The following is a 27,130-nucleotide window of genomic DNA, read 5'->3' as shown; positions in this document are numbered from 1 at the left end:
ATATATATTTAAATAAATATTTATTGCAAAGCTTATTAAAAAGAAGTAAAAATGGATCATGCATTTCAAAATTGATTATATTTATATTAGTTATAAACATTTCTATTTGCTTTGCAAACATATACCGAAACCCTTTCCTGAACAAACTTTCTTAATGTAAAGGATGGGGTTTGTTGGTTGGAAAACATCTCTTTTATCAGTGTCACAAGAATGTCTCAAGTGGGACCTTTGAATATTATGAAAAGAATCTCTTCATTAGAACTGTAATTATCAGTATGTCTTTTATATGAAACTTTGAAAAGTTGTCTCTTTTTATACTGATATCTTAAATATCAATTATTATAACTCACAGGAAGAAAATAAATACATTTTGGCAACAGTTAAGGTTACACGTATCTGACAGCAAAACAGACAAGGACATGCAATGATCTCATGCCACACAAATTAATTGTGCAGTAAGCCTGACTTAAATCCAAAGTGTAAGTTTATTAATTCAAACTATAAACTCCAATGATTGGAATTATTGTTTGTTTGTAATCTGATGAAACATTTTTAAATATTGTAAGAGGAAAATTGAAGACCTGATACAAATGTTCCAGTATAGAACAGCTACACCACTATTCTTCAATAACAGACTTAGGACAAGCTCTTCTGATGAGTTTATTCCCCAAGCCCTTTAATAATACCTTTTTCCGAGAGACATTTCTATAACAGTTCTAACTCATGCTCCATACAGGCAACCTTTTTTTAGAAAATCTCAACAAAATTCTAGAGAGAACAGACTTTTTAACAAATGGACTCAAGACCACAGGCATACAAAGACGACTTTAAAACTATTCTGCTCTAATCTCAGATGTAATATTTATCATTGCTCAGGTTCTTGACTGCAAACCACTGTGCATAATCTGAATGCAGACATCACCTCTGTACTTTCTTTCCAAACAAAGATGCTTCTGTTCTTCTTATTGTTATTTAAAATATGTTTAAATTGCAGATGATAAACTTGAGGGAATAGCTATTTAAATGAGAACTAACTGCTCACCAAGAACAAGCTAGAGCTAATCCAGCTAGGCAGAAAAAAACAAACAAAAAAAGAACATTCTGAAATAATGCTTACCCTTGTGTATTTTAGAAATTAAACATTTACAAAGGCATTTCATCTCTATATTCATCACTATGATTTTAGTTTCATAGACTGTGTTATATGATTAAAAATGACTGAGAACTTTTAGATTTAAACCTTAGTTCTCCTGCTTTACGTTTTATTGTCTCACATATTTTTATTGCCATTAAGAAATATGCATGTATTCTAGAACACATTAAAAAAAAAAAAAACAACAAAGCAATAAAACAATTTGGGCATTAGATATAAATTTTCTATGAGACTTGAAAGATAACATCTAGTCAGTGTAACTTCTAAGGCAAAGACACAATTATTGAGAAGGCACCACACTCAAAATCAACAGATCTGCGTAATTATCTTGTGTACAGAATATGGTGCATAAGTCACCCTTGGCTACCTCCACTCAATCTAGGAATATTGCAGTCTCATATTCACCTTCTTCTCAGACATTTTGAGAGTAATTACTAAACTACTAGATCTGAAATTCTTATTCTGTTATAGCATCTTCACCTTAGGAAAGCAGGCTAGAAAAGTATGTTATACATGGTTTCATTTGTCACATTGGTCTAGATGAAAAAAGAGCTAATTATGATGTCCAATTTACTTCACTTTTTTAAACTTTTGTAGCTTGTTATACAGTAAATGAAATTATTTATACTATAGTTTAAATCATTCAACACAAGTGTTCCTCTCAGTGTTTAAACAAGTCCAGATAACATTTCATTTTACAAATAAATCCTGAATTTTTGATTGATTTATTATCAATCCTGAATAAGTTGACAAATTATATTTTATAGCAAAATGATGCAGCAGAATATTTCAAAGGACAGCAAGGCATGTGAGTTTTGAAAGTTACACAGACAATGACCATGAATAAGCACCTCTTTAAATAAGATCAAGGAGATACTTGAGAAGTAAATGATGTGCTAATTTACACTTGAGTTTATCAGCATACCTTCAGCTTCCTTACCTATTGATTTACAATTAGATGGCAGATATCCTTAAAAAACAAAGTCACTAAACTCAGGATTCATATAAAAATATGCAGAATTATCTTTGTTCCTTATTGCTGAGGGGCTTGGCTGGGCCCTGCGCTGGGGCCGCTGCAGCCACGGGCACCGCCTGGGGCTGGGCCGGGAGCCCTGGGACTGTCCTGGTACTGCCCTGGCACCAGCACTTTGATGAGTTGAACAAATTCATGACCAAAATAAGAAAAAAAGAAAAAAAAAAAATCATAAAGGAGGGAGCAATGCTAGGTAGGAGCAAGGTTGGATTTCCTCTCAAAAAATTACTGCTAAACCATTTAAGTGAGAAATGGTAGCTGCATAAAAAAGATGTTGGTTTCATCAATGTCGTCGCTCCATGTAAAGAAGAGGTAAAATCCTGGAACTTGGCTGACAGTGTAGCAAATTCATGAAAGGATAAGAAGTAATAAATAAATAAATAAATAAATAAATACAGTAATTTCATGACTAAAATTTTCCCCGGAACCCGGAAATGCGCCTTATAGTCCGGTGCGCCTTATCTGATGGACAAAGTTCAGAAAATTTGCCTACCTGGAAGTGAGAGCTGCGAGCCGGCAGAGTCATGGCTGCCAGGTGGAGGTGGGGTGGAGTGGTGGTGGGCACGCCCCGGCCCCGTGGAGGCGGAGCTGCCCCTCCAGAGGTACCCCCCGGCCCCGTGGAGGCGGAACGGCCCCTCCAGAGCCACCCCCGGCCCTGTGGAAGCGGAGCCGCCCCTCCAGAAGAACCCCCTGGCCCCGTGCAGGCGGAGCCGCCCCTCCAGAGGCACGCCCTGGCCCCGTGGGGGCGGCATGATCCCTACACAGGCACCTCCCGGCCCTGTGGAGGCAGCACAGCCCCTACACAGGCACCCCCCAGCCCCGTGGAGGCGGCACGGCCCCTACACAGGCATGCCCTGGCCCCGTGCAGGCGGAGCCGCCCCTCCAGAGGCACCCCCCGGCCCCGTGGAGGCAGCACGGAGGGATGGCGACCATGGCCCGGCCCCGCCGGCTATAGGTGGGCCTGGGGGCCCATGGCACCGCCCCTGCCAGGTACAGGTGGGCCCAAAGGCCAATGGCTGCTGGGTTGATGCAGGGCCTCAGCCAGAAACCGTGCGGGGGGAGCTGGGGGTGGAGCCTCGCTGCAAAAAAATGTGCGCCCTATAGTCCGGTGCGCCTTATCTGATCTACAAAGTTGTGAATTTTGCCAACTCCCAGGGGGTGTGCCTTATAGTCTGGTGCGCCTTATGGTCATGAAATTACTGTAAATAAATAAATAAATAAATAAACAGATAAATAAATAAATACATACATACATACATACATACATAAATAAAGATTTGTTCTAAGCTTTGTTCTGTCCATAATAACTTCAGGGAATATTAGATCACCTTGACAAAATTATTTTGAGCCATTAATTTAAATAACAGTCTCCACATAGAGAGCTGATGTCCTGCAATATAGAACTGACAGACTCTATGAAGCCTCCTTACAAAAGCAGATATTACTTTAACATGCTAGATTTAATGTAGCTGTTTTGACATAAAAGAGTCAGTTGCTTTTTGGTGCAGTTTCATGTTGACTTAAATGAAGTTAAACAAGGTAAACACTTCATCCTATGTCTTTTGATTAGTACTGAACTTTAATATGTTCAGGTTTTTTTGTTTCTTTGGTTGGTCTGTCAAGTCCAAATGCCCTTGTCAGTGCTATGCTTCAAGAAACCTCAGATACAGCTGGACACAGTGGAAGGAAGTCAGACTGATCACGTTGATGAAAACTCTCTTGTCTCTTGAATCTGATTTTCCCCCAAAATAACCTTTGAATATTTAGAGATTCCACTTTAAAACAAACAAACAAACAAACAAACAAACAAAAAAAAAACCCCACCAAAATTGTAAAGGTCTACAGCATTTTATGACTTGTAGAATTCAAGTACAGTAATTTCACGAATACAAGCCGCACTGAGTATAAGCCGCATCTCTGGGTGTTGGCAAATATTTCTTTCTTTGTCCATAAATAAGCCGCACCTGAGTATAAGCCACTCTGTCGTTCGCAGCGAGGACCCACGTGCAACAAAGTTGCCAATTAGTAACAGAACCGTGGCAGGGCGGGGTTTACTGGCTCAGCTAAGGCTGTGCAGGCTTGACCCACTCGGGGCTGCCAACAGGGCCAGGCGGCCTAGCCCGGTGCTGCCTCTCGGCGGGGCTGCTCGGGGCCGGCCGCCACCTCTGGGCTCGCTCGCCCTGGCCCGGCACTGCCCCATGGTGGCAGGCAGGGATGGAGCCCCCCCAGCTCCCGCGGAGGTGGGCGGGGACGGAGCCCACCACCTCCTCCCCGAGCCGTGGCAATGGTAGCACGGGGCCCCCCGCCCGCTCCCCGAGCCGCGGCAATGGCGGCACGGGGCCCCCCTGTCTCTCCCCAGGCTGCGGCAGAGGAGGGAAGGAAAGAGCTCTCCCTCCTCTCTACCCGCCCCCCGTGCTGCCTGCAGGGAACCAGGCTCCACCCACGGCGCAACAGAGTAACAATTTGTAACAATCAGGAAATGCCGGCTTTTACTGGCAGGTGCTCGGCTTGGAACCCTGGCTGGCACTTCTGAGGCTGTAAATGTCAGAAAATATTCACATATTAGCCGGTCCTGAGTATAAGCCACATTTCCGGTTTGGGAGCAAAATCTTAGTCAAAATGGTGTGGTTTGTATTCGTGAAATTACTGTAGTGTGCCCTCAACTTTTTAATGCAAATCCAAATAATATTTATCAAATTAAGGTAGGAGGCAGCAAAGTTGTCTGTGCAAACAGAACTCAGGACAAAACAGGCACACATGCATGCATTTTTATTTGGTAAAGCTTTGGGGTTGGAAAGAATATTGGGTCAGATTTTTGTAAAAATTACGGTAGAACAGAAGATGTCTAGCATGAAACAGGGCCATATAATGTTGTGCTATAATGATGGTTTATTCCTCATGTTGTTCTTTGTGGCACATTTTCCTTAGGTATAGAGGAAAATTGTTTTATATAAATACATTATTTGTGAAACGAGTAACCTAAAAGGTAGAAAGTGAGATGCATGTTATTTGAGAAGATGCTTTGGTTGCTGATGCCGCTTGTCTACCTTCTTACAGAAGCATGAAAATCCCCGTAAAATATTTAGACTATGTCATCTACACTTTCCTTTTAATTTTCTCTACTATAAAATAGAACTCCTTTTTATCAAAATAAATTTTGAAACTATTTACTTGTGATAAAAATTCTGAAATATCTGATATACTTTATTTTATGTAAACCTCTAAAAATTAAATAAAAGGGTTTTAATTGTTAAACTTCAGTTTTGTTTCTTCCTTGGCACTTATTCTACAACATATATAATGTTTCCTTACAGTCATTAAATCAGAGATGGGAAATTCTGTTGACATGGTCATGGAAGATGAGATTCACTGTCTTGTATTAGAACTAACTTAATGCAATGACATGTCAGATACTAATTTGAAAAAACAATTTTGAATGACAAGTCTGTTATGCTGTATTTATGTTTTCAATAATAAAATGATAAATTAAAATAATTGCTATCTTGTAGATCCAATATAACACCTGGATTACTTTCCTAATCTAACTTTTAGTACAAACATTTCAGGACATATTAAAAATTGCTACTTTCTTTTCCTCCTTCCTGTATTCACACTCATTCCCAACTGTTCCATACTTCCTTATCTCCTACATCAACATAAATCTGAAACTGTTTTTTCATTGCAGGTAAAGATGTAAGAACAAAGAAAATTACCACTCTCCCAATTAGGGAAGAAAAAAGGATTTAAAAACCAACACAGATCTGAATACCTGAAGAGTCATTTCTATTTACTCTTCAGAAGACATCTGAAGTGGATTAAGAAGTATAAGTTTGGTATTTCAGAGATCCAAAGGGTTCGCAGATAAATTGTCAGTCTTGTGTATCATATTCCTCTGTTGTTCAGTCTTAATAGCATGACTCACTCAGCCCCAAATCCACAGTGATCTTCCTTTTATTACTGCTTATTTACTTCCTTCTCCAAAGTAAAAGCACAGCAAATGTGTAGTTATTGCTTGCTTCCAGTGCAACTGATTTTTAGAAATACCCTTTAAAAAGGAGCAGACCCTCTGGAGGCAGAGGTGTGAAGGTTCAAATTGAAGAATATTATGAACTGAAACATGTAGTCTGTTTCACTTGTTTCCTAAAATTCTTTATTTGCTATTTTTCCTAAATGTTGAGACATGAGTTATCTAAGCTATAAACATGCAGAAAATGCAAGAGAAATGTAAATTATGTCAGTCATGACAGCTGAGAAATGTAAAAGCTTGCCATACTAGCCTAAGTATTTCTAGATTTCCACAGAGGAATCTTCATTCCTCTGAGCTGGTGCAGCAGGTAACTGATTCATCATAGCGCATTTGCTAACCTTGCCCCTTTCTGCACTTGTGGCTATTATTTCATTCAAATAATTTACATCAGAGGCACACAAAAGAAGTCTCATATAATTGAAAGCTCAATCCGTGCATTCAAATTATTTATCTGTGATGACAATATTTAATCTTCCTTACTCAAATTTTCACAGATTCTGCATTGCAATCACGCCCACACAGACACATACACACACATACTTGCACCTGCAGGTGAATGGTGTCTCTAAACTAACATTTCCAGATACCACTGATTATTCAGAAATTTTCCAGAAACCATCCACAAATTAGTAATAAGTTTGGTAAAAGAAGTCACTGTGGTTTTAAACACTTTAAAAATACCTTTTGTAACACAAAGCTATTTTTTGGGTTCTTTTATCAGTGAAACATACCCTGAAACATGGAAGACTTACTCTAATGTAACAGTAAGGAACCAACTCAAAAATCTGAGAACCAAAAACAATATCTACAAAAGGACCATTTTTCATTTCTACAATAAGCTCATCTTTCCAGGATCTGTGCCTCCCTATGTTCCTAGAAAAACCTTGTGAGTATGGTAAATAAAAATAATTCTATACAGATTTCAACTCTCCAAATGATATTTTCTTAGAGAAAAAGAATAATGACAGAGGAATGAGGGTATGCTTGATATTAAAACAACGATAATTTGTTGTCCTAACACTGTGTTTATGATGATGGCAGTGAATTAATCCATCCTCTTGACAGATATTTCACATTAAGAATGAGAAAGCTCATCATTTTCATTGGAGGCCTACCCTATTCTTGTTCTCACTATGCATTTCCATGACAATGACTGTGAGCATATAACATCATTGTACATAATGACTCTGCTTTCTCTGATGTTACTCCCCAATTGGGTGTGAAGTATGTGAAAGGACAGACCTCAAAAAGCAAAACCAGTGAAGCAGAGTAGTCTACAGAATTAATAATTGACAGAATTGACAGCATGCTGCCACCCAACAGAAGCCTGGAATTAAGACACTGACTTCCTTTATAGTTGAGGGACTTTGTGTGAAAATTACTTGTCAAATTAAGGGCACATAAAATGAGACCTTAATGAGGTGTGTACAATTAAATGCAACAATAGCAAAAACTCTATTTTTCTAAAATATCTGTTTTTTGTGTTAAATGACCACTACTGAAATTTTGCAAATTACTAATACTATGACAGGTTCATAATATTATGAGCCTGTCATAATATAACTCAGCCGGGTTTCCCTCCTTTTTATTTTTATGTGGTGGGGGGTTTGGTTGTTTTTTTGTTTGTTTGTTTGTTTGTTTGTTTTTGTGGTTTTTGTTTGTTTTTTGGTTTTGGTTTTGTTTCTGTTTTTAATTAAAAGTATACGCCTTAGCTAATATAATTGATCTTTTCTTCAAATCAGGTCATCAGAATAACCACAGCAAATGGAAAAAAGAGTACAGCTGCTTTTAAGTTCCACAAAGCTTTTACAGAGATAAGCCTAGTAATGTTGTGAAGTACAGTAGAAAATTATGAGCACCAGAGGGAATTATTTGAGGAAAATGGGAGAAAAATTGGTAAGTGCAGAGGAAGAAATGTCCTCAAACAAGTCATGCAGTCACATTTTGACCACAAAGGATTGAAAGAAGTTCTATTCATTGATCTCTGTAAATGTGGCATTAACAGAGTGGTCAGGGGATGAAAGGAAATATATAATAGTATAATAAGAACATAAAATTGAAAGGGACCATGCTTTAGCTCAATGAAATCAGGCTTCTATTCTGGCATGCAATCATGTCTATAAATGCTTTCACAAAGACAATTATGCTGTACTTTGAAAACTCTTCAGCTTACGTTTCCTCTCTTACTGTTAGTAGCTTTTTTCAGAATCTGACTTATTCTTGTTTTCAATCTAAATTAGCTCATGGGCATCAAAACCTTATTTTTTCCAGTAAAATTGCAGTCAACCTAAATAGCGTTTATTTTTCATTTCTTCTGAGGTGTATTTATAGAATATTATATGCCCTCCTCTATTATTTGTGGAAATAATTAAACAAGCAAAATATTTTAATCTTCATTACAATCCCAGCCATAATGTTAAATTTTTCCTATACAGCTTCAGATTTTTCTTGGCCAAAAGTAATCAGAATAGTAAATAGGTTAACAATATTTTCCACAACTGCTTCAGGGCCCTTTATCCCTGTTTTTCATATATCAGCTTTTGCAGTTTAGTATCATATTCACCTTCTTTAAATCATGACTTTAGATGTGTCAAACAGATCTTTCTCTTCCTCTGTCAATTACAATAAATCACTAGTGTATAACAGAAATTAATTACATTGTTCTGTATTCCCAAGGTTTATTCTTTATTTCTAGATCCAAATCATATTCAAAATATCTAGCCTTTCCAGACAATGTTTTGATTCTCCTGCATAGCTTTGCACCAGTGATATTTTTGCAAAATTTGTTTCTATTCCAAAATAATTTATGAAAATGTTAATCAGTGTAAAGTGGTCTGAAGGCATGTCTCCTCATCCCCATATCCATTTATTATTATCCATTATTTTAAAAGCTTCTCTTTCAATGCAAACCACTACCTCCACTTAGAAAGATCCTTTTTCAATTTACATTTCCTTCACATATCTCAATAATTTTTGGCATTCTGAAATGCTTAGTATTCTACTAAGTTTGGCATAACAGATTTATTTTTTCTGCATTTAACAGTCTCTTAAATACAGTTGTTCCACTTCCTACTTTTAGTTCAGATGATACTGCTCAAATTTGGAAGCCCTAACTACAAGACATTTGTGATTTCAGAATCTACGGGTTTCTTTGAATATCTTTCTACAATATACAGTAATTTCACGAATACAAGCTGCACGGACTATAAGCCACATCTCTGGGTGTTGGCAAACATTTCGTTCTTTGTCCATAAATAAGCCACACCTGAATATAAGCCTCTCTGTCGTTCACAGCGAGGACCCACGTGCAACAAAGTTGCCAAATAGTAACAGAATCGCGGCATGGTGGGGGGTTTACTGGTTCAGCTAAGGTTGTGCAGGCTTGGCCCGCTCGGGGCTGCCGACAGGGCCAGGCGGCCCAGCACGGTGGGGCTGCCTGGTGGGGCTGCTCGGGGCTGGCTGCCGCTGCCACTGGGCTCGCTCGCCCCGGCCCAGCGCTGCCCCGTGGTGGCAGGCAGGGATGGAGCCCTCTGGCACCCGCGGCGGTGGCGGTGGGCGGGGACAGAGCCTGCCTGCTCCTGCCGCGGCAGGTGGGGGCAGGAGCCCCCTGCTTATCCCACGGGCCGCAGGGATGGCAGCACGGAGCCCCCCGCCTTCCCCACAGGCCACAGGGATGGCAGCATGGGGCCCCCCGTCTCTCCCCTGGGCTGCAGGAGAGGAGGGAAGGAGGGAGCTCCCCCCTCTCCCCCCACCCCCCTGTGCTGCCAGTATGGAGCCCGGCTCCACCTGCAGCGTAACAGAGTAACAATTTGTAACAATCACGAAATACCGGCTTTTACTGGCAGGTTGCTCGACTCGGCACCTCGGTTTCCACTTCTGGGGTTGGAAATGTCAGAAAATTATTCACATATTAGCCGCTCCTGAGTGTTAGCCACATTTCCGGTGTGGGAGCAAAATTTTAGTCAAAATGGTGTAGCTTGTATTCGTGAAATTACTGTAATTATCAGAATTCCCAATTTCAAGGGAAACTAAAATGAAATAATTCTTTTTCCATGTCCTCTTCCCCATTAGCCAACTTTCTTTATCTCTCATATTCTAAGTATTTCTCTGATTTCATTAAGGAAAGTAACACTCATGTAGAACATCTAATGAAAAAAAATCTATCATAATGCAGCAAGTCTTCAGGGAGAGCAAAACTTCCTTTGTCACATATCATGGGTTAAAGCTATATAGAAAGTTTTGTGTTATTTAATGCAAAGTTAAAACCCAAGCTCTACAGACGACATTACACGTGATGAATCAGACTTCAGCTGGCCAGACTTCAGTTCAATTACATTAGTCTGACCTTTATGTCTGAAGTTCACTTGATATACCAGAACATAAATGCTGGGCTTGTTCTCACCGACTTCTGAGGAACTCTTACAAGTAACTCACCTTGTATCTCCTTGTATGAAAAAAGCCACAGAGGATTTCCTTTTGGAGGAGACCTTTTCCACCCTACACTCAGAGTGGAATGAATACCCTATGGATCTTAGACTGCATTTGTAATATTCCCTGAAGCAGACCTAAATATAATTCTGAAATAGTCTGTAAAAGCCATTAGCAGTGACCCCATGTATATAGGGTTTTGGAAAATGATGGAACAGGATCACACTGTGTTTAGCTGAGTTCAAAAGGAAAACTATTTTATCATCTTTTAGTATCTTATTCCTATATACTTTTTATTTATCTTTTTGATAATAAACACAATATACACAGGTAACTTGCAAGTTCACTGTAAATATATGTAACATTCCAAGAGGTGTCTTCCTTTAAAAGAGGAGGTGCCATCTAAGGAGATAAGGGCCTCTTATCAATGCCACCTTTCAGGGGATGGAAAAAACAAACCAAAGCCAAAAGAAAACAATCATCTTACCTTTCCTACATACTGAGGATCTGGTCCCATGTGTTCTTCTAAAACAAAGAACTGATTCCACACCCATCCACGCTTTGGACGATGATGCACTTCTGTTTCACCTTCTATGTGTTTGGTTTGATTTCTGGTCACCTTGACGGAGCCATGGTGAGCAGCTCCATAACACCTCTGCACAAAACAGAGACAAACTAGGACTGGGCAGATACAAGATGTACTTGTAATTCTCATTGTAGGATAAGATTCCTGTTCAAGGTTTTTTTTCTCTTGTCCTCTTCAGCTGTAATCCTTCAATAAAGTCCCGAGAGAGAAGGTGAAGTCTGCTTCAGAAATACAGTCCAAATTGGGCTTTTCTGCATGTTCATGGTTTAGCTGCCCATCTGGGAAAGCTCAAAATATATTTACATTATGAAAAGCTGATTGGAAATATTGGTATTTCTTCTGAGGTCTTCACAATAGAGTTCCACAGCTGATCATTTTTTATCTAATATGAAAAGGAAAGAGAAACACTTACTTATCACTGAAACCAGTAATTTTCAGGTTTCTGACCTTAGATTACATTCAGAGTTGTACAAAGCAGTTAGTCAAAGACTGTCATTGGAACAGAAATTTCTTTTCAATTTTTCCTGATTGCTTATGTTAAAATACAGTAAGACTTAGCATGGCTCCTGCAAGTTGTGAAAACACTCACATAATTAAAACCTGGATGATCCAGAAGAGTTCATTTGGCTTTTACCTGCAAATCATTGACAAAGTCTGGCAGTAAAAAAAATCACTGCTACAGTGTCACTAAATAATGATCCTTAAATCATTTCACATAATTTTTTAATGTTCTATACACCACACAGATATGCAGTGTGATGAAAAATATCTAGTCCGTGATGAATTTTGAAGGAATGCCACCAAAATGGGCTTTGAAAATTCTGAGTCAATACTAGAGCATACTGACTGGAATCTTCAGTCAAAATGTTCATTTTTACACCTTGTGCTTTATATAAATTCCAGCCAATATCATCCGGAGCATCATAAAATTATGTCATACTGACAGGAAATTCACATTGTTTTGATATCAGTATTTTGAGTATATTGACAATATTTTCTCAAAAAAGGAAAATGTAACCTTTTATACTACAATAGCAAAAAGTGAATATATGTGGAAATTGATGTAGTGCTTAAAGCCAAGTACTTTAAAAGTAAAATATTTTTTCAACCTTCGAGAAACAGTTACATTACGGTAACCGTGTGTTCAATTATCTGATGATATCAAAGATTATCTCTATATCACTCAGTCCATCAGGAGTCTGAATACATGCAATTGAAATTATAAAAATTGGAATCTTCCAATATTGGTTTTCTTTGAGTATCATAAAGCCACATAAACAGAAATAAAATTAAACTAATTTTGTTTCTAGGTTTCATAGGAACCCAACAGAATAAATTCAAAATCCCTAACGAAGAACTGAAGAAGGATTTAGAAATAAGACAGAAAAATACTGCAGTCAAAGAAAATTTATTAGGTAACTTTTGGTTGCAATTTTTTTGAACTTCTGTTTCTCCAAAGTCCATAACAATAATAGAAACCCAGACCTCTCAGCTGAGAAAAATTCCTCATCAGAACAACAGAAGAATACTTCAAGACTAATGCACTAGAAAGGATGTATTTTCCATTGCTAGTATTTAGTTCAGGACAGTGTGTTTTGCTGAAATAAAGAAAGAACTTTAGTATCATGTGGTTGTGCAGGAGCTCAAAAAGAAACTCTGTATGGCATTCTCAACTGAAGAAATAAATTTTTAGACATTTAGTATTATCCAACTTCTTGCTTCCATAGCACTGTAATTTGCCCTCAATCCCTATGAAATCCAAGATAGACACAACTCCCTTTAAATTCCTGGTATTCCATCTCAGAAAACATTAATATAACATGAAGAATTATTATCTCTTAGAAGTTCAAATGTGATTTATTAGGATTTTTTTTTTTTTTTTTTTACAGTTAAAGGTATAATGTCTAAGTTAAACTGCATAATGTCTAAGTTAGATTGGGGATACAATCCAGATATTTGTTTCTGAGTACAGTAAATTCACGAATACAAGCCGCACTGAGTATAAGCCGCATCTCTGGGTGTTGGCAAATATTTCGGTTTTTGTCCATAGATAAGCCGTACACGAATATAAGCCGCTCTGTCGTTCGCAGCGAGGACCCGCGTGCAATTAGTAACAGAACCGCGGGAGGGCGGGGTTTACTGGCTGAGCTAAGGCTGTGCAGGCTCGGCCCGCTAGGGGCTGCCGACGGGGCCAGGTGGGCCAGCCCAGTGCTGCCGCTTGGGGCCGGACGCCGCTGCCACTGGGCTCGGTCACCCCGGGTCGGCGCTGCCCCGCGGTGGCAGGCAGGGACGGAGCTTCCCCCGCTCCTACGGCAGCGGCGGCGGGCGGGGGCGGAGCTTTCCCGCGCCCGTGGCGCCGGCGGCGGGCGCGGACAAAGCACCCCGCCTCCTCCCCGAGCCGCGGCAATGGCGGCGCCCACTTCCTGCCCCCCCCCGGGCCGCGGCAATGGCTGCGCAGGGCTCCCATCGGCTCCCGGAGCCGCGGCAATGGCGGCGCCCCCCCCCCGTCGGCTCCCCGGGCCGCGGAAATGGTGGCGCGGCCCCCCCCGCCTCCTCCCCGGGCCGCGGCAATGGCGGTGCTTCCCCCCCGTCGGCTCCCCGGGCCGCGGCAATGGCGGCGCGGCCCCCCCGCGTCCTCCCCGGGCCGCGGCAATGGCGGCGCGGCCCCCCTGCGTCCTCCCCGAGCCGCGGCAATGGCGGCGCCCCCCCCCCCCCCCACCTCTCCTCCCCGGGCCGCGGCAATGGCGGCGCCCCCCCCCCCCCTCCTCCCCTGGGCTGCAGCAGAGGAGGAAAGAGAGCTCTCCCGCCTCTCTCCCCGCCCCCCGTGCTGCCTGTAGGGAGCCAGGGCAACATGGTAACACTGTAACAATTGCGAAATGCCGGCTTTTACTGGCCGGTGCTTGGCTCGGCACTCTGGCTGGCACGTCTGGGGTTGTAAATGTCAGAAAATTATTAATATATTAGCTGCACCCGACTATTAGCCGCACTTCCGGGTTTCCACCAAAATTTTTGTCAAATTGCTGCGGCTTGTATTTGTGAAATTACTGTACTTTATGGTTCTTTCTGAGTTTCCTTGCCTTTCTGCATTCTATGCTAAATCATGTTAGAAATAATTTTTTGCCTTGAGGCATGCAGTTTCCTTGTATAGATTTCTGTATATACAGATGAGCTATTAAAATAGATTAGTCATCACTATACTTTAGATGTACATTAAAATTAAGAAGTATCTCAAAAAATACTAACACTTTAGTTTTATCCATTCAAGTATTATTTTTCTTCCCTTTGTTTTCCATTCTGAAAAATGCCTGGGAGCCATTCATAGAACCACAAGCAGCAGGTAATAACTCAAAAATGCTTTGCAAAGTGCGTTGAGATTTTTCAGGATAACATACTTAAATGTATTTCAGATTTTTACTACTAAACTTTCTTTCACAAAAACTGTGGGGATAGTTGTGTTGGAAAATTCTTGCCTCATAAAAATGTGCAGAAACTACCAACAAATCAATATTTACTGAACAGAACTTTTTTCTCTTCCCTCTCAGAAGTCATCCATAGGGGAAAAAACAAACAAAACAACCAAGATGGAGCCTTCCAACTGTTATGCCACAGTCACATACAAGCCAGAACAAATATTAATATTATATTATATGTGTGTATATATATATGTATATATGCGTATAATATATTATAAATAATATACATTTATAGTATAATTTTAAATGCAATATTCAAATACATTAGAACAAATAAGATAAAAAAGCACAGCAAAATTTGAAGGGCTCTTGCATCTTAAAAAAGATCTGTTCATCTAAGCATTAACTAGGAAGCAATACATTTTTGTTTAGTAAAACCACTATTTTATTAAATTCAATTAAGAGATTTCATTCTAAGCACCTGAACCCAAAGTTTTAAATTCCTTTTTTCTGAACAAACATACTTAGTAATAATAATAATAACAACAATAATAATACCAATAATAATAATAATGACAGCTGCAGGGAAAAACCTTACAATGATATCTACCTCCTGTTATAATCATACTTAGAAATTAATGCCTTCAACAGTTCCTGATTTGTACATGAAGCCTAAAGAATCATCTCCATTAAGACAATTTTAGCAATTAAAGGAGGAGGGGTTTTAAGTGGCAATTCTTTTAAGTGTTACACCTCTGGTAAACAACTTTAAAGCCAAAGACTAAGTAATGCTCAGTAAAAAGATACTTATTCAGCAGTCTCCCACTAAAGGTCTAGTATAAGAATTTAATGGAAAGCTGACACCCCCCCCAAAAGAAACCTCAATTCTACCTTGACTGCAGAGTGTGTCTACAGGGTAAAGTTCAAATGTAAGCGCCTCCCACTTAACACAGAAGAGACAGTAAAAGAAAGACTAGACAAGCAAAGTGTGAACAGAGGAAAAAAAAAAGAAAAGAAAAAATATTAGCTTTCTGAAATCCCTTGAATTGAAACTAACATACTGAAATGTTGGCTGCTCATTGCTCTTGTCTACAGCTTCAGAGTAAGTGTCCTGATTTATGGCTTTTGTTATAAGGATGCATGCAACTGCAGAGTAGAGTTGTGTTATAAGCCATCTCCTGGGACCTCTCACAAAAATGAGTTGTGTAGCTCAAGAGGCTGTCAGAGTGAGTTAAAATTAAAATAAATAATTAAATAAGATGAGCTGGGAATGTTCCGCCAGCATTGCTGGAAATCATTATAGCACAGTAGTTACTGCTTAGTTTAAGGCACTATAATGAATTCCCAGGAAGCTAATAGGAGCACAGTGATGCAAAATGTGTATGTTTCACCACCATGAGGAGATGCATGCTTTGTAATGGGTACTTGCCCTGAATCTCAGTGCTACCCCATGTTCCATCAAATTGACCCACATTTGAATTCTACTGAATGATCAAGTTTTGCAAATGCACATTTAGGACAGTTCAACTTATCTTTTATATATCCCTTTTCACTTCCATGGTGACAGTGACAATTAACTATGTCATAAATTACAGTGTTCGTATGCTTTCTGACTTCTCTCTGCCCTCTGCCCTGTAAATCTCCTCCTACCAATAAAAACCATATATTATCAAAATCTGAACAGTTTCAAATCATTGTCGTTGTTTATATGTAAATAATCTCCCAGAAAAATCTTACTTCCTGCATTGCCTGTGTTTATTGCTTATTGCCAATGTTATATCCTTCAGCACCGCAGAAACATTGTTGTATTGACCTGGAGAACAAAGGTAGAATAATGCACTAGCATCAAAAAGGAAAATCGAAAAAGAAAATTGAATGTGATTTTTTGTTATATCCCTTGAATAAGAGTTTGATAGATTGCCAAGAAAATATACAGTATTCCTGAAGATCTCAGGTAACTGGCAGGAAAAAAAGTGACATTTTTAAGTAGATGAAGGAAAGTTGTATATCTATAGTTGGTCTCCATTCTGTATTTCCCAAGGCTGGTAAACCTGAGCTATGCAAAGTTACACAATAAACTAATGCACCAAGTTCTTCTAAGCCCAGGTGATAGAGACACAATACCTATTTAATTGTCTGTCTTCTGCACATGCTAGTCAATCTGACAGAAGTAATGACAAAACTGTATTGGAATACATTTAAAACTGTATTACATGTTGTTGTCTTGTCTCTGTTGTTTTTAGTTGTAGCCATGTGTTTGAGACTGAAAACTAAGAATACTAAGAAAAAGGTCTTCAAATCATTTCATAGTGATTCCAATGTTTTGACTGTAGTTCTATATTGACATATCTTCCAGAAATCTTCTGGAATCATCCCATATCTTCTAGAAATGGGAAACTGGACTCTTTTTTTACTTCAATAGCATAAGGAAATTTCAATTAATTGGTAAGATAATTGCATGAGATATCAAACACCTAACTTATCGCTAAATTTATTTTTAGGTATACCACTATTCTGGGACATAGTGTTTATAACTTTGGAACTTGATCAGTTTCCTAAAGAAATAGAGAGAAAAGAGCATTGAATGCCCCTCTCCTCACCTCTTTAAGCCAGCAATTTTAGCTATGGTTGTACAGTATCAAGGAGTGATATTTGTTGTACCACTCTTCCACATTTACACATAGCATTTTGGTAAAGAGAATATCTACTCACAAAGCCCCAAAAAGTGTTTCTAGTAATCCAGTACCAGCTATAACTTTACCTATTAAATCATTCTATATAAACTCAACTTCACAAAATGAATAGAAACAACAACAAGAAGAAAAAAAAATAAAAGCATGTCCATGATAAATAAAGATTATTCCTTCACATGTGGCAACAGAAATTCTCTTGTGGGAAGAAAAGGGTGGATAGAGGAATCAAAAAAATCAATGATCAGACAATATTAAAAAAAAAATAGCATGAGAAAAGATAGAAAAAGATACAAAAGAGACACTGAGAAATCACTGGAAAAACAAATCAAAACAGAGAAGTAGATTCGAAAGTTCAAGTGGAAACAGCTGAAGGTGTTACAGAAGATGTAGAAAAATCCAGAAGTATAATGTCTGTGCACAGTAAGAAATATATTTAATACAGTTCAAGATAAAGTTGAATAACAAAAATATGAACTGGGAACAAAAATAATGAAACAAAATTCCACAAGGAATATAGATTTCTGGGAATTGGTATGCTGAAATTGGCAAGGTAAGTACAAAGCTGGTATATTTTTCCCTACAATTTTTATATTCCATTACCCAAAAAGCTCTTCTAACTTCCACATTTTCAAACATAATTCACAGACCAAGCCAACAGCTAACACATTTGATATAAAAAATATAAAAAATGTATACCATATAAAGAAATAAAACAGTATAAGGACAACTGTAGAGGCTTAACAATTACAGGTTGTTAGTCCGTATGTGCAAAAATCTGGGATATCCTTGGATTCAATTTACAATCAGAGAAACACATTATACAAAATTAATTATTTAGATGAGTACATAACTGTTCCTGACACTGCCCAAATGAAAATCAAGAAAAGGAAAAGAAACACCCCCCTTTGTAGTTTTTTCTCCCCCTTTATCTCCTACCTACCTACAAGGAAAGGAACACTGATACCAAAAGCTCAGGAAGAAATAAAAAACAGCAGCCACAACCCGGAATACTATTGCAGAAATGGAAATCACCTATTTTTGGGAATTCTAAAAGAGCAAAACCAAAATAATAGAGAAATCTTTCACATGGGTAAGCAAGTTAGTCGGTCCTCTGAAAAGGAGCTTGCATAATATAAAGACAATTTGGCATTATAGATGTGGGTTTTACATGCCCAAATGTTGCAATTAGATATCAAAGAATACTCACTGCAAAGGTAAAAATAAATTTCTCTCCCTACTGGATTTTTCAAAGGTAACAGTGGCATTTAGCTGCAGAGTTAGCATTAAGTAATTTTAAATTATTTCAGATAGCAAAGTGTGATGGATTTTTCAACACCATCCTGACTGACATATGTACATCAAAAAAATCCATATTTAGGAGACTCCATTCCTCCTACTGTCTTGGAGCTCCACAGAGACAAGGTCAGATGCCTCCATTAATTCTACAAGTTGTAGCACCTAGGATTTCTTTCAAAAGTGTTTACAGTCCAGGCTATTTTTTGAAGCCTAAAACTTTGTCTTTTTCCAATTTTTCTTCCATTTGAGGCAGATACTATTTCCAAGTATTAATTTTACCTTCAGCTATATTTCATAAGGTTTGTAGACACATTTTTCTAAATTGCAGTAATTTCATGACCATAAGGCGCACCGGACTATAAGGTGCACCCCCCAGGACTATAAGGCACCGGACTATAAGGCGCACTTTTTTTTTTGCCGCCAAGATCCGTGCCATGCGCAACAAAGTAACGAATTAGTAACAGAAACCCGTGATCATGGAGTTTACTGGCAGGGGCTCAATTTGGAAACATTCTTCACAGATCGGTGTAGGCTTTCAAAGGCAGCCCCAGGCACCCTACCCGTGCAGTGGGCCCTGGCACTCCCACCCACCCCTGTTGCTGGTTGACGTGGCTCAGCGCAGCCGCGGGACCGCCTCCCCCTGGTGGCTCCATACTGTCACAGTGCTGCTCCCCCTCACGGCTCCGTGGAGTCACCGTGCAATTCCCTCACTCCGTTCGGCGCTCCTGCCATGCTGTTCCCTCGCTCAGCTCGGCGCTCCTGCTGTGCCGTTCCCCCTCGCGGCTCCATTGTGCCGACATTCTGTTCCCCCTCGCAGCTCCGCGGAGCAGCCGCGTTGGCCCGCCCCTCGCTCGGCTTAGTGGCGCGGTCGCCCTGCCGCCCATCCCTTGCTCAGCTCGGCAGCCTGGCCGTCCTGCTGCCCATTCCTCGCTCGGCTCGGTGCACTGTGGCCCTGCCTGCCCCTATCAGCTGTGGCCCCACTGCCCCCAGCACTGCGGCCCCGCTAGCCCCTATCGGCTGTGGCCCCTCAGCTCAGGCCGCTGCACACAACAAAATAACGAAGTAGTAACACCTCCCTGCCCACTCTGCTCCTGGTGCCTGGGGCCGCCCGGGGCTGCCCCCTGCCTTCCTGCCCGCGCTGCTTGCTGTGCCTGGGGCTGCCCATGGCTGCCCCGTCATCGCTACTTGGCGCTCCCGTGGCACCGCACCCCCTCACGACTCTCACTTCCGAGGTGGCAAATGTCGCAACTTTGTACAACATATAAGGCGCACCGGACTATAAGGCGCACTTCTGGGTTCGGGAAAAAATTTTAGTCAAAAGGGTGCACCTTATAGTTGTTAAATTACTGTAATATTTCTTGTTTCAGTAACTCAACTCCAGTAGCTTTGAAGTAACAGAAACTAATATTTTACTATTCTGTAAAGATCACAGAGAATAAAGCTTAGACATCTTTTTGGATTAACAACTGCTGAATAAGTAATTATCTTTTAATTATTTCAATAGTTTTCAGAGGGCTAATTGAAAGTTAGTGAGTTTATTCATATTTGCATTATGTATTTGGTTTTAGACAGTTTGTCCCTAAACCTTTAACCTAGCACAAGTATGAACTCTTCTTTATTTCTAGCACATAAGGTTAGTCAGATCTTTTCCTTTGTAAAAATATTATATTATGTTATGTTAATAATATCTTGAGACTGAAAAATGAAGAAAATAAGACCAGAGATGACTTTCCTTTCAGCATTAACAGTCTGAGTTTTCTATGCTTTTTTTTTTCTTTTTTCTTTTAAGTTCTCTTTTGTCAAGATGAAATAGAAAATTTCAAAACTTTCCTTTAAAACCCTAGCTGCAGCCCTAGCAATCAACCAGAATTGGTTTGATTCAAATCCTAGATAAAAGTTAATTTTCTTTTTCTTTTACTTTTATTTTTAGTATAAGAAATAATTACACTATTCAGAGTCTAGATTGCCTGTTAACTTAGAAAGCACTAAACACCTCGTTGGCTAGAAAAGGTTGCATCAGCTAATGTTGGGGTCACAAAAGAAAATAAACATCATATGAATAAGATCTTGTGCAACCTCATTGCTATCTACAGCTTCCTCACTAGGGGAAGCAGAGGGGTAGACACTGATCTCCTCTCTCTGCTGACCAGAGAGAATGGCATGCACTTGTGTCAAAAGAGGTTTAGGCTGGATGTTAGGAAAGAGATCTTCACCTAAGGGGTGGCTGGGTACTGGAACAGCCTCTCTAGAGAAGTGGTCACAGCATCAAGCCTGTCAGAGTTTCAAAAATATTTGGACAATGCTCTCAAGGTACATGGTGTGACACTTGGGGACGTCCTGTGCAGGGCCAGGAGTTGGAGTTTGGCAATCATTGTGCGTTCCTTCAAACTCAAGATACTCTGTGATTCTAGAATTATTAATAGAAGAGGTGTCACATTCCTTACAGAAGTAGGCATGAACTGCAGTTCCAATTTTGTTATGAAGAGAGCTGTAAGGACAGCCTAACAGCATCTGCAATTAAAAGAGCATAGAAATGCTGAACCGGTTCTGGCCAAACACTTTCCTACCTGGATTCAAGGAGATTAGTCATGTGTTTTATCTAGATGGGCTTCACTGGGAAAAAATCCCCACTGGAATCCTACCTAATTGTACCATGAGGTTAACACAGTGTGAAAAGCTGAAAGAGGTTTATAATATAAATAGTCACCAAAAAAAAAAAAAAAAAAAAAAGTTTTGATGTTGCTTACGGCAAAAGAAACTCCTGAATATTTACTGGGTTAGCATCTGATCTATCATTCCTTTAAAAAAAAAAAAAAAAAATAGACTTTTGTGTACCAAAGTCTTAAAATAGCAGATTTAATAGGACTTGAAGGAATTCATAGAAATCAATGTGAACTCATTATTAGGGTCCTTTCTTCTGGTACTGTGCATAGTTTATCAATAAACACAATCTTTAATGGATGTCGTAATGGATAGCTTCAACTGAAGCACTGCTCACAAAAAATGAAAACCAGTCACATCACACTAGGTGACTAATCCAGCACCTTACATGGCCAAAGGGATTCATACTAAATGATTCAAATATGGATTCTAGGCACACTGACTCCCAACAAGATGCAAAATATAAAAAAACCCCAACAAACAAAAAAACCACACAAAACCCTCTAACTATTTTTTTTTAAAATGTTGTTCAAAGGTTTCGTTTAATCGACAGTTACAATAAAATTTAAAAAAAATGCAGGGAGGGGGTCAAACCTTTTTTATGTACAAAAGTATTCAATTTTTTTATACAAACCATCAATGCCCCATAACAAAACCCTATCAGCCCTTGAAATTCTCATTAGAAGAGGGATTATCATTGCCAGAATACAAACAGGTGTGTCACATAAGATCCTCACCTGCTTAAAATTCATCAGAACCACTATGCAATCAAAGTTTTATCATCATAGCAGGATTTTTAAAAGTTTATCTAACTGATGATTTGGTTAGATGATATGCAAGATGGGCTGTGTTCCGTTATGATGTCTTTTACACTAAATGTGAGTGTTTAACTATAGAGATGACTTAAGACTCTTTGATTTTCGAAAAAAATTGTTGAAGATGGTTGTTAGAAGGCATTATTATATTCATAAATAGGTACAGGAAATTATTAAATACTACAAGCCCATAAATTTGGTACCCTGTTGACCACAGACATTTTATGAAAGAGGGTTAAATGAGTTACAAAACAGATCTTTCTTGAACAAAAAGAGATCTGAAAAGTTTACGAACAAGAAAAAGTTCTTAATCTACAAACAGCACTGCATGTACATAGGCAATTAACACTATAATGAACATATAACTTAAATGAGACATTAAAACAAGATTAAGGGATGCAGTGCCATCCTCAGTTGGCATACAAAACTATTTTGCCTACAATAAGCAGGGATATGGAAGCTACAGGATAAGAGAAATGAAATTACATAACCAATGACTGAAGAAATATTTGTGCAACTATACCCATATGATTTGCACAGAGAGTGACTGTCAGAAGGACAACACAATTAGTCAGATAAAATCCAGCTACCGTTTCTGTAAATACAATTGCACACACTGTCATGCCAGCCATTACCTGCTGTGAAAGGAACAACTGTTAAACACAGAGAGATGAATCATTAATCTGACTCACATCTCTCTCTTTTCCTCAACCAGAGAGCAATCCATCTACATTTATATCTGAGGTCCATGTAGCTAGTCAAGGGTAATACAGGTACGCAAGGCAGTGCAAATGTTCTTTTTACATTCCCAAAGCAGCAGAGTTTTCTTCTGTGTTATTTCTCTTCCCTAGGAACTTCCTAGTAGAATACAGCTCTCGCTGATTTTTTGAGTCATTCCTCCCATGTATTAAAGTCAGGTCACCCAATTAGGGACACCCAATACATAAGACACTGAGGAGCAATTACTTAGTTTAAATAGAAAGAACTTGCAATAGCCCACATATACTGTTTGTCCTAAAAAATTATTTCTCAAAAATTAATAGCAAGAGCTCCTTTGAGCAGTATGACAGAATCCCATTGACTAGCAAAAGAAAAAAAAAAAAAAAAAAAAAAACAAAAAACTGAAGAGAGATCTCATGCAAATGTTTGAGGCTTCAGAAGCAGTTAAAGAGATTTACCTCTTGTTCTTTGCTAGCAGTTCAGTACTGCACTTTAAACTCCTTAAAATCATGTACACTATAAATAATATTATAGTTACAGAAATCTTAATAGTACATAATGTACAGCATTTCTATAGTTTTTTGGGTTTCTAGGGTGCACACAACTATTTAACTGCAGAGAAACTTGTTGCCTGAGTTAGGCTAACTGAATAGGTATTCAAAAACCACCAAACATGGCAAAACAACAGGCAACAGAGAAGTTAGAGACAGAGTCATAAGGAATGGCTCAATTTCACAGACAATTGTGAGAGAAGAAGCTGAATTCCACAGATCATTCCAGAGGCATATAGAGGTTCTTTTGGAGAGTATAGTCTCGCAAAGTCCATACTGCCCAGATGATTGAGTACTACTCTATAGCTGAGACTACCTAGGCAATGCTACCAGAGACACTGAGCTTGGGTGTACTTGTAGAAAAACTAAGACAAATATGGAAAAGGTAATTATGGGCAGTGATTATCACATCACACTTTAACTCAGAGGTCTTTAAGCCTATGATTGCTCCTGTGACATTGCTTTGGCCAAATATACAAGAATCACTGCTATCCATACAACCTCGCACCTCTGATGTCTCCATGTAGATATTCATATTGTATGTGTGTAATTATGTTAACAAAATTTCTACAAGATCACATCTTTCAGCAGTTACACTGGACTGTTTAAATTTCTAACTAAATCTTCCCTGATTAAGTCATTTTTGCCCAGTTTTCCATTGCCAGTACTCAAAGTTATGGACGAACAACTCAAAACCAAACAAAACTCCCCCACAAAAACAAACAAATGAACAAAACAAAACAAGAAACCCCAAACCAAACCAACCAACCAAACAAAACCTCAAAAATCCACTCCAGAACAAAAAGAAAAAGCCCAAACACTAAAAACTATAGGTACGATCAACAAATTTCAGGTCAACCACTGAACTCAAATTTCTTCAATCTCAATAATCTGAATATGAGGAAGAACTTCTTTACTATGAGGGTGACTGAGCACTGGAATGGTTTGCCGTGGAGTCTGTATACTCTTCCTCCCTGGAGATATTCAAGAACCATCTGGACAGAGTCCTATGCAATGTGCCCTAGGATGACCCTGATTGAGCTGGGTTGCTGGACGAGATGATCTGCTGTGGTTCCTTCCCACCTGGCTCAGTCTGTGTTTCTGCTGTCTTACACTTTTTCTATCAGAAAGTGAAAATTTTCTTTTATGGGTACTGATTTGCATTGTATTTGTATATACACATTTTTTTTTTCTTTCTTTAAGGGGAGGGGAATGCATAAACAGAATGAGTGGATGTTTTTTCTGTCCTAAACTGTGCATTACACAACATGGTATTTTTAAAACAGGTAAAAAAACCTATAAAAATAACAGTGTACTTATTAAATAACAATATTCAGCTATCAGTGGAAGTCAATATTGACATGAGGAAGATGGTGACATTTTCTTATATTTGTCTGACTATTTCATATCTTGTTTTTTCTAATATCTATGTATATTATCACCACTTTTATTGTCAGGATGGCAAAAGGACAACAAAACAACAACAACAAAAATTCAACTAATTCAATTTTGATTCATGTAACAGTACCATTGAACACATAATATTTCATTATATTAATTAATGAAGATATAAAAGTACTTTCGAAGCAATTAGTTTTGTGTTAATACTAAAACAGACAAAGGCATGTTCATTCTCACTCATCTTTTCAGAGCAGAAAGACTTATTTTCATGCTTTTATTTCAGATTGTTCTTTACTGTTTTGCCTAAGTTTCTTTTTTTGAGGAAGAGTGAGGAAGAGTGTCTGTTCTTCATTCCAGCCAGGGTAGGCTTTAACAACTTTTATGTTACCTTTTTTTTTTTTTGTCTAGATCTAAGTCACCCCAGTTATTCCAGTTATTCCTTGAAAAGTTCTTTGTTATTATAGAATAGTGATTTCTGATTTAAAACAAAGTCCAACCTTACTAACAGTCTAAAGATTACAGTAATTTCACGAATACAAGCCGCAGCAAGAAGACTAAAATTTTGTTGGAAACCCGGAAATGCGGCCAATATTCCGATGCGGCTAATCTATGGACAAAAATGTGATATCTGCCCTTACCTAGTATCATGCTGGTCCAGTCCCGAGCCAAAACAGTCTGAAATCCATGGTTTCCCATTGTTTTGACGATGAACCAATCAGAGAACAGCTTATTGCCTGCCTGTGGATGGCAGCGTTACTGAGGGGCGGGGGTTGTTATCGGGGTGAGTTACCTCGGCAGTTCGATAAAAGTGTGTGATATTTCTCTGTACTTTTTAAAGTGTTTTCAGTCTTGTGCGGCTACGGGGCTGGCTGGGCTCGCAGGGAGAGGGCTGGGGGAGCCGCTCAGCTCACAGGGAGAGGGCTACAACGGCCGCTCGCCCCGCAGGGCCGCGAGGGCTACAGTGGCCGCTCGGCCACGGGGCTGCGAGGGCTACAACGGCCGCTCCCCCCGCGGGCCGCGAGGGCTACAACGGCCGCTCCCCCCGCGGGGCTGCGAGGGCCAGAGCGGCGCTTGCCCCGCGGGGCTGCAAGGGCCAGAGCGGCGCTCGCCCCGCAGGCCGCGAGGGCTACAACGGCCACTCCTGTGCCAGCACGGAGATGTGGCTCCGCTCGGAGCTCAGCTGCCTGCCCGCGCGGCTGAGTGGCTGTTTAAAGGCAACGCGGATCCATTGGGAATACTCGCAAAATGACCACACTATTGTTCCTGTCTTTTTCGGCTTGTAAATAAAGGGTGTGTCTTTTTTCACTTGGAAACAATGTTTCCGAGGTTGGCAGTAAGCCAGTAAGCCCCGGCGATCCCGCGATTGTGTTACTAAATGACGATTTTGTGAAAGTTCGCGGCGAACTAAAGTGCGGCTAATATTCCGGGTGTGGCTTATTTATTGACAAAGACATCAATGTTGCCAACACACCGGATATGTGGCTTATACTCCGTGCGGCTTGTATTTGTGAATTTACTGTAATTTGAGTTTCATACAGTGGACAATTTTCACAAACTATAGTTTCTTTTATGATTTAAATAGAAAATCGTGTTAAATATACTAATCCCACTGAATTGACACAGACTTTGTATATGCAACTTTATTTCATGCTTGTGAAAACGTTAGCTTCCATTCTTGCCCTGACAACTTCACAGGAACATATAAACAGGTGGATAAACAGAGATTTAATGTTCAAGCCATAACACCAGCAAATCCTCAGAAACAGAAGGGGAAGGAGAATCTAGGTTAATCAGTAGGATCATGTCTTATGTTCTGATTGAGTAAACAAAAAAAGACTTACTTCACTTTAGGCCTATTAAAGAAAAGCTCATTCACATTAATTGGATTGTCTGACTAAAACTTAGCTTAAAACGGAACATTTTAATATCATGTGTTTGGTGTTTTAATGGTGCTAGAAGAACAGTTTCTGTACACAGATAATATTATACATATAAATTTGACAGGAAAACTTAAGAATGCAGAGTTCGAGTTTCAAAATATGTTTGTCTTCCATTATCACAATAATAATCTAATGACAAGTGAAACCTTGCAAGATAATTTTGGTATTGTTCCTAAATAAGAGGCATGCTATGTTACACAAGACTTTCTCCTGTGGTTTGAAGATTTTCAAGAAATCATTCACCTTGTGACTAATAGGAAAAAAAAAATGGATTCTTTGCATCCAGAGAGTCTTAAACTGTAACTTACATGTTTTCTGGAGTTAGCTTTGTTTCTGCAAGTGAGTGGGATGACGGTTTAGTGATGTTGAGCATCACTAAAAGAGCACCAGAAAAAGAACTGGAGGACCAGCAA

General features: G+C 39.4%; 1 protein-coding gene across 11 annotated transcripts in view; it reads right to left on the bottom strand.

Annotated features, from left to right (window-relative positions):
• CDH18 (cadherin 18) overlaps nucleotides 1–27,130 on the bottom strand; it is a 523,214-nt gene that overhangs the window by 163,742 nt on the left and 332,342 nt on the right. For all 11 annotated transcript variants that reach the window (XM_033079688.1, XM_033079757.1, XM_033079763.2 and 8 more), the window contains one exon: nucleotides 11,129–11,609. In XM_033079688.1, coding sequence (XP_032935579.1) covers nucleotides 11,129–11,356 — 228 coding nt within the window. In that variant the 5' untranslated portion in view covers nucleotides 11,357–11,609. The remainder of the gene's footprint in view (nucleotides 1–11,128; nucleotides 11,610–27,130) is intronic.

Source organism: Catharus ustulatus, chromosome 1, assembly GCF_009819885.2.
Source record: "Catharus ustulatus isolate bCatUst1 chromosome 1, bCatUst1.pri.v2, whole genome shotgun sequence".
Lineage (NCBI taxonomy): Eukaryota > Metazoa > Chordata > Aves > Passeriformes > Turdidae > Catharus > Catharus ustulatus.
This window is presented reverse-complemented; position numbering and strand designations above follow the sequence as displayed.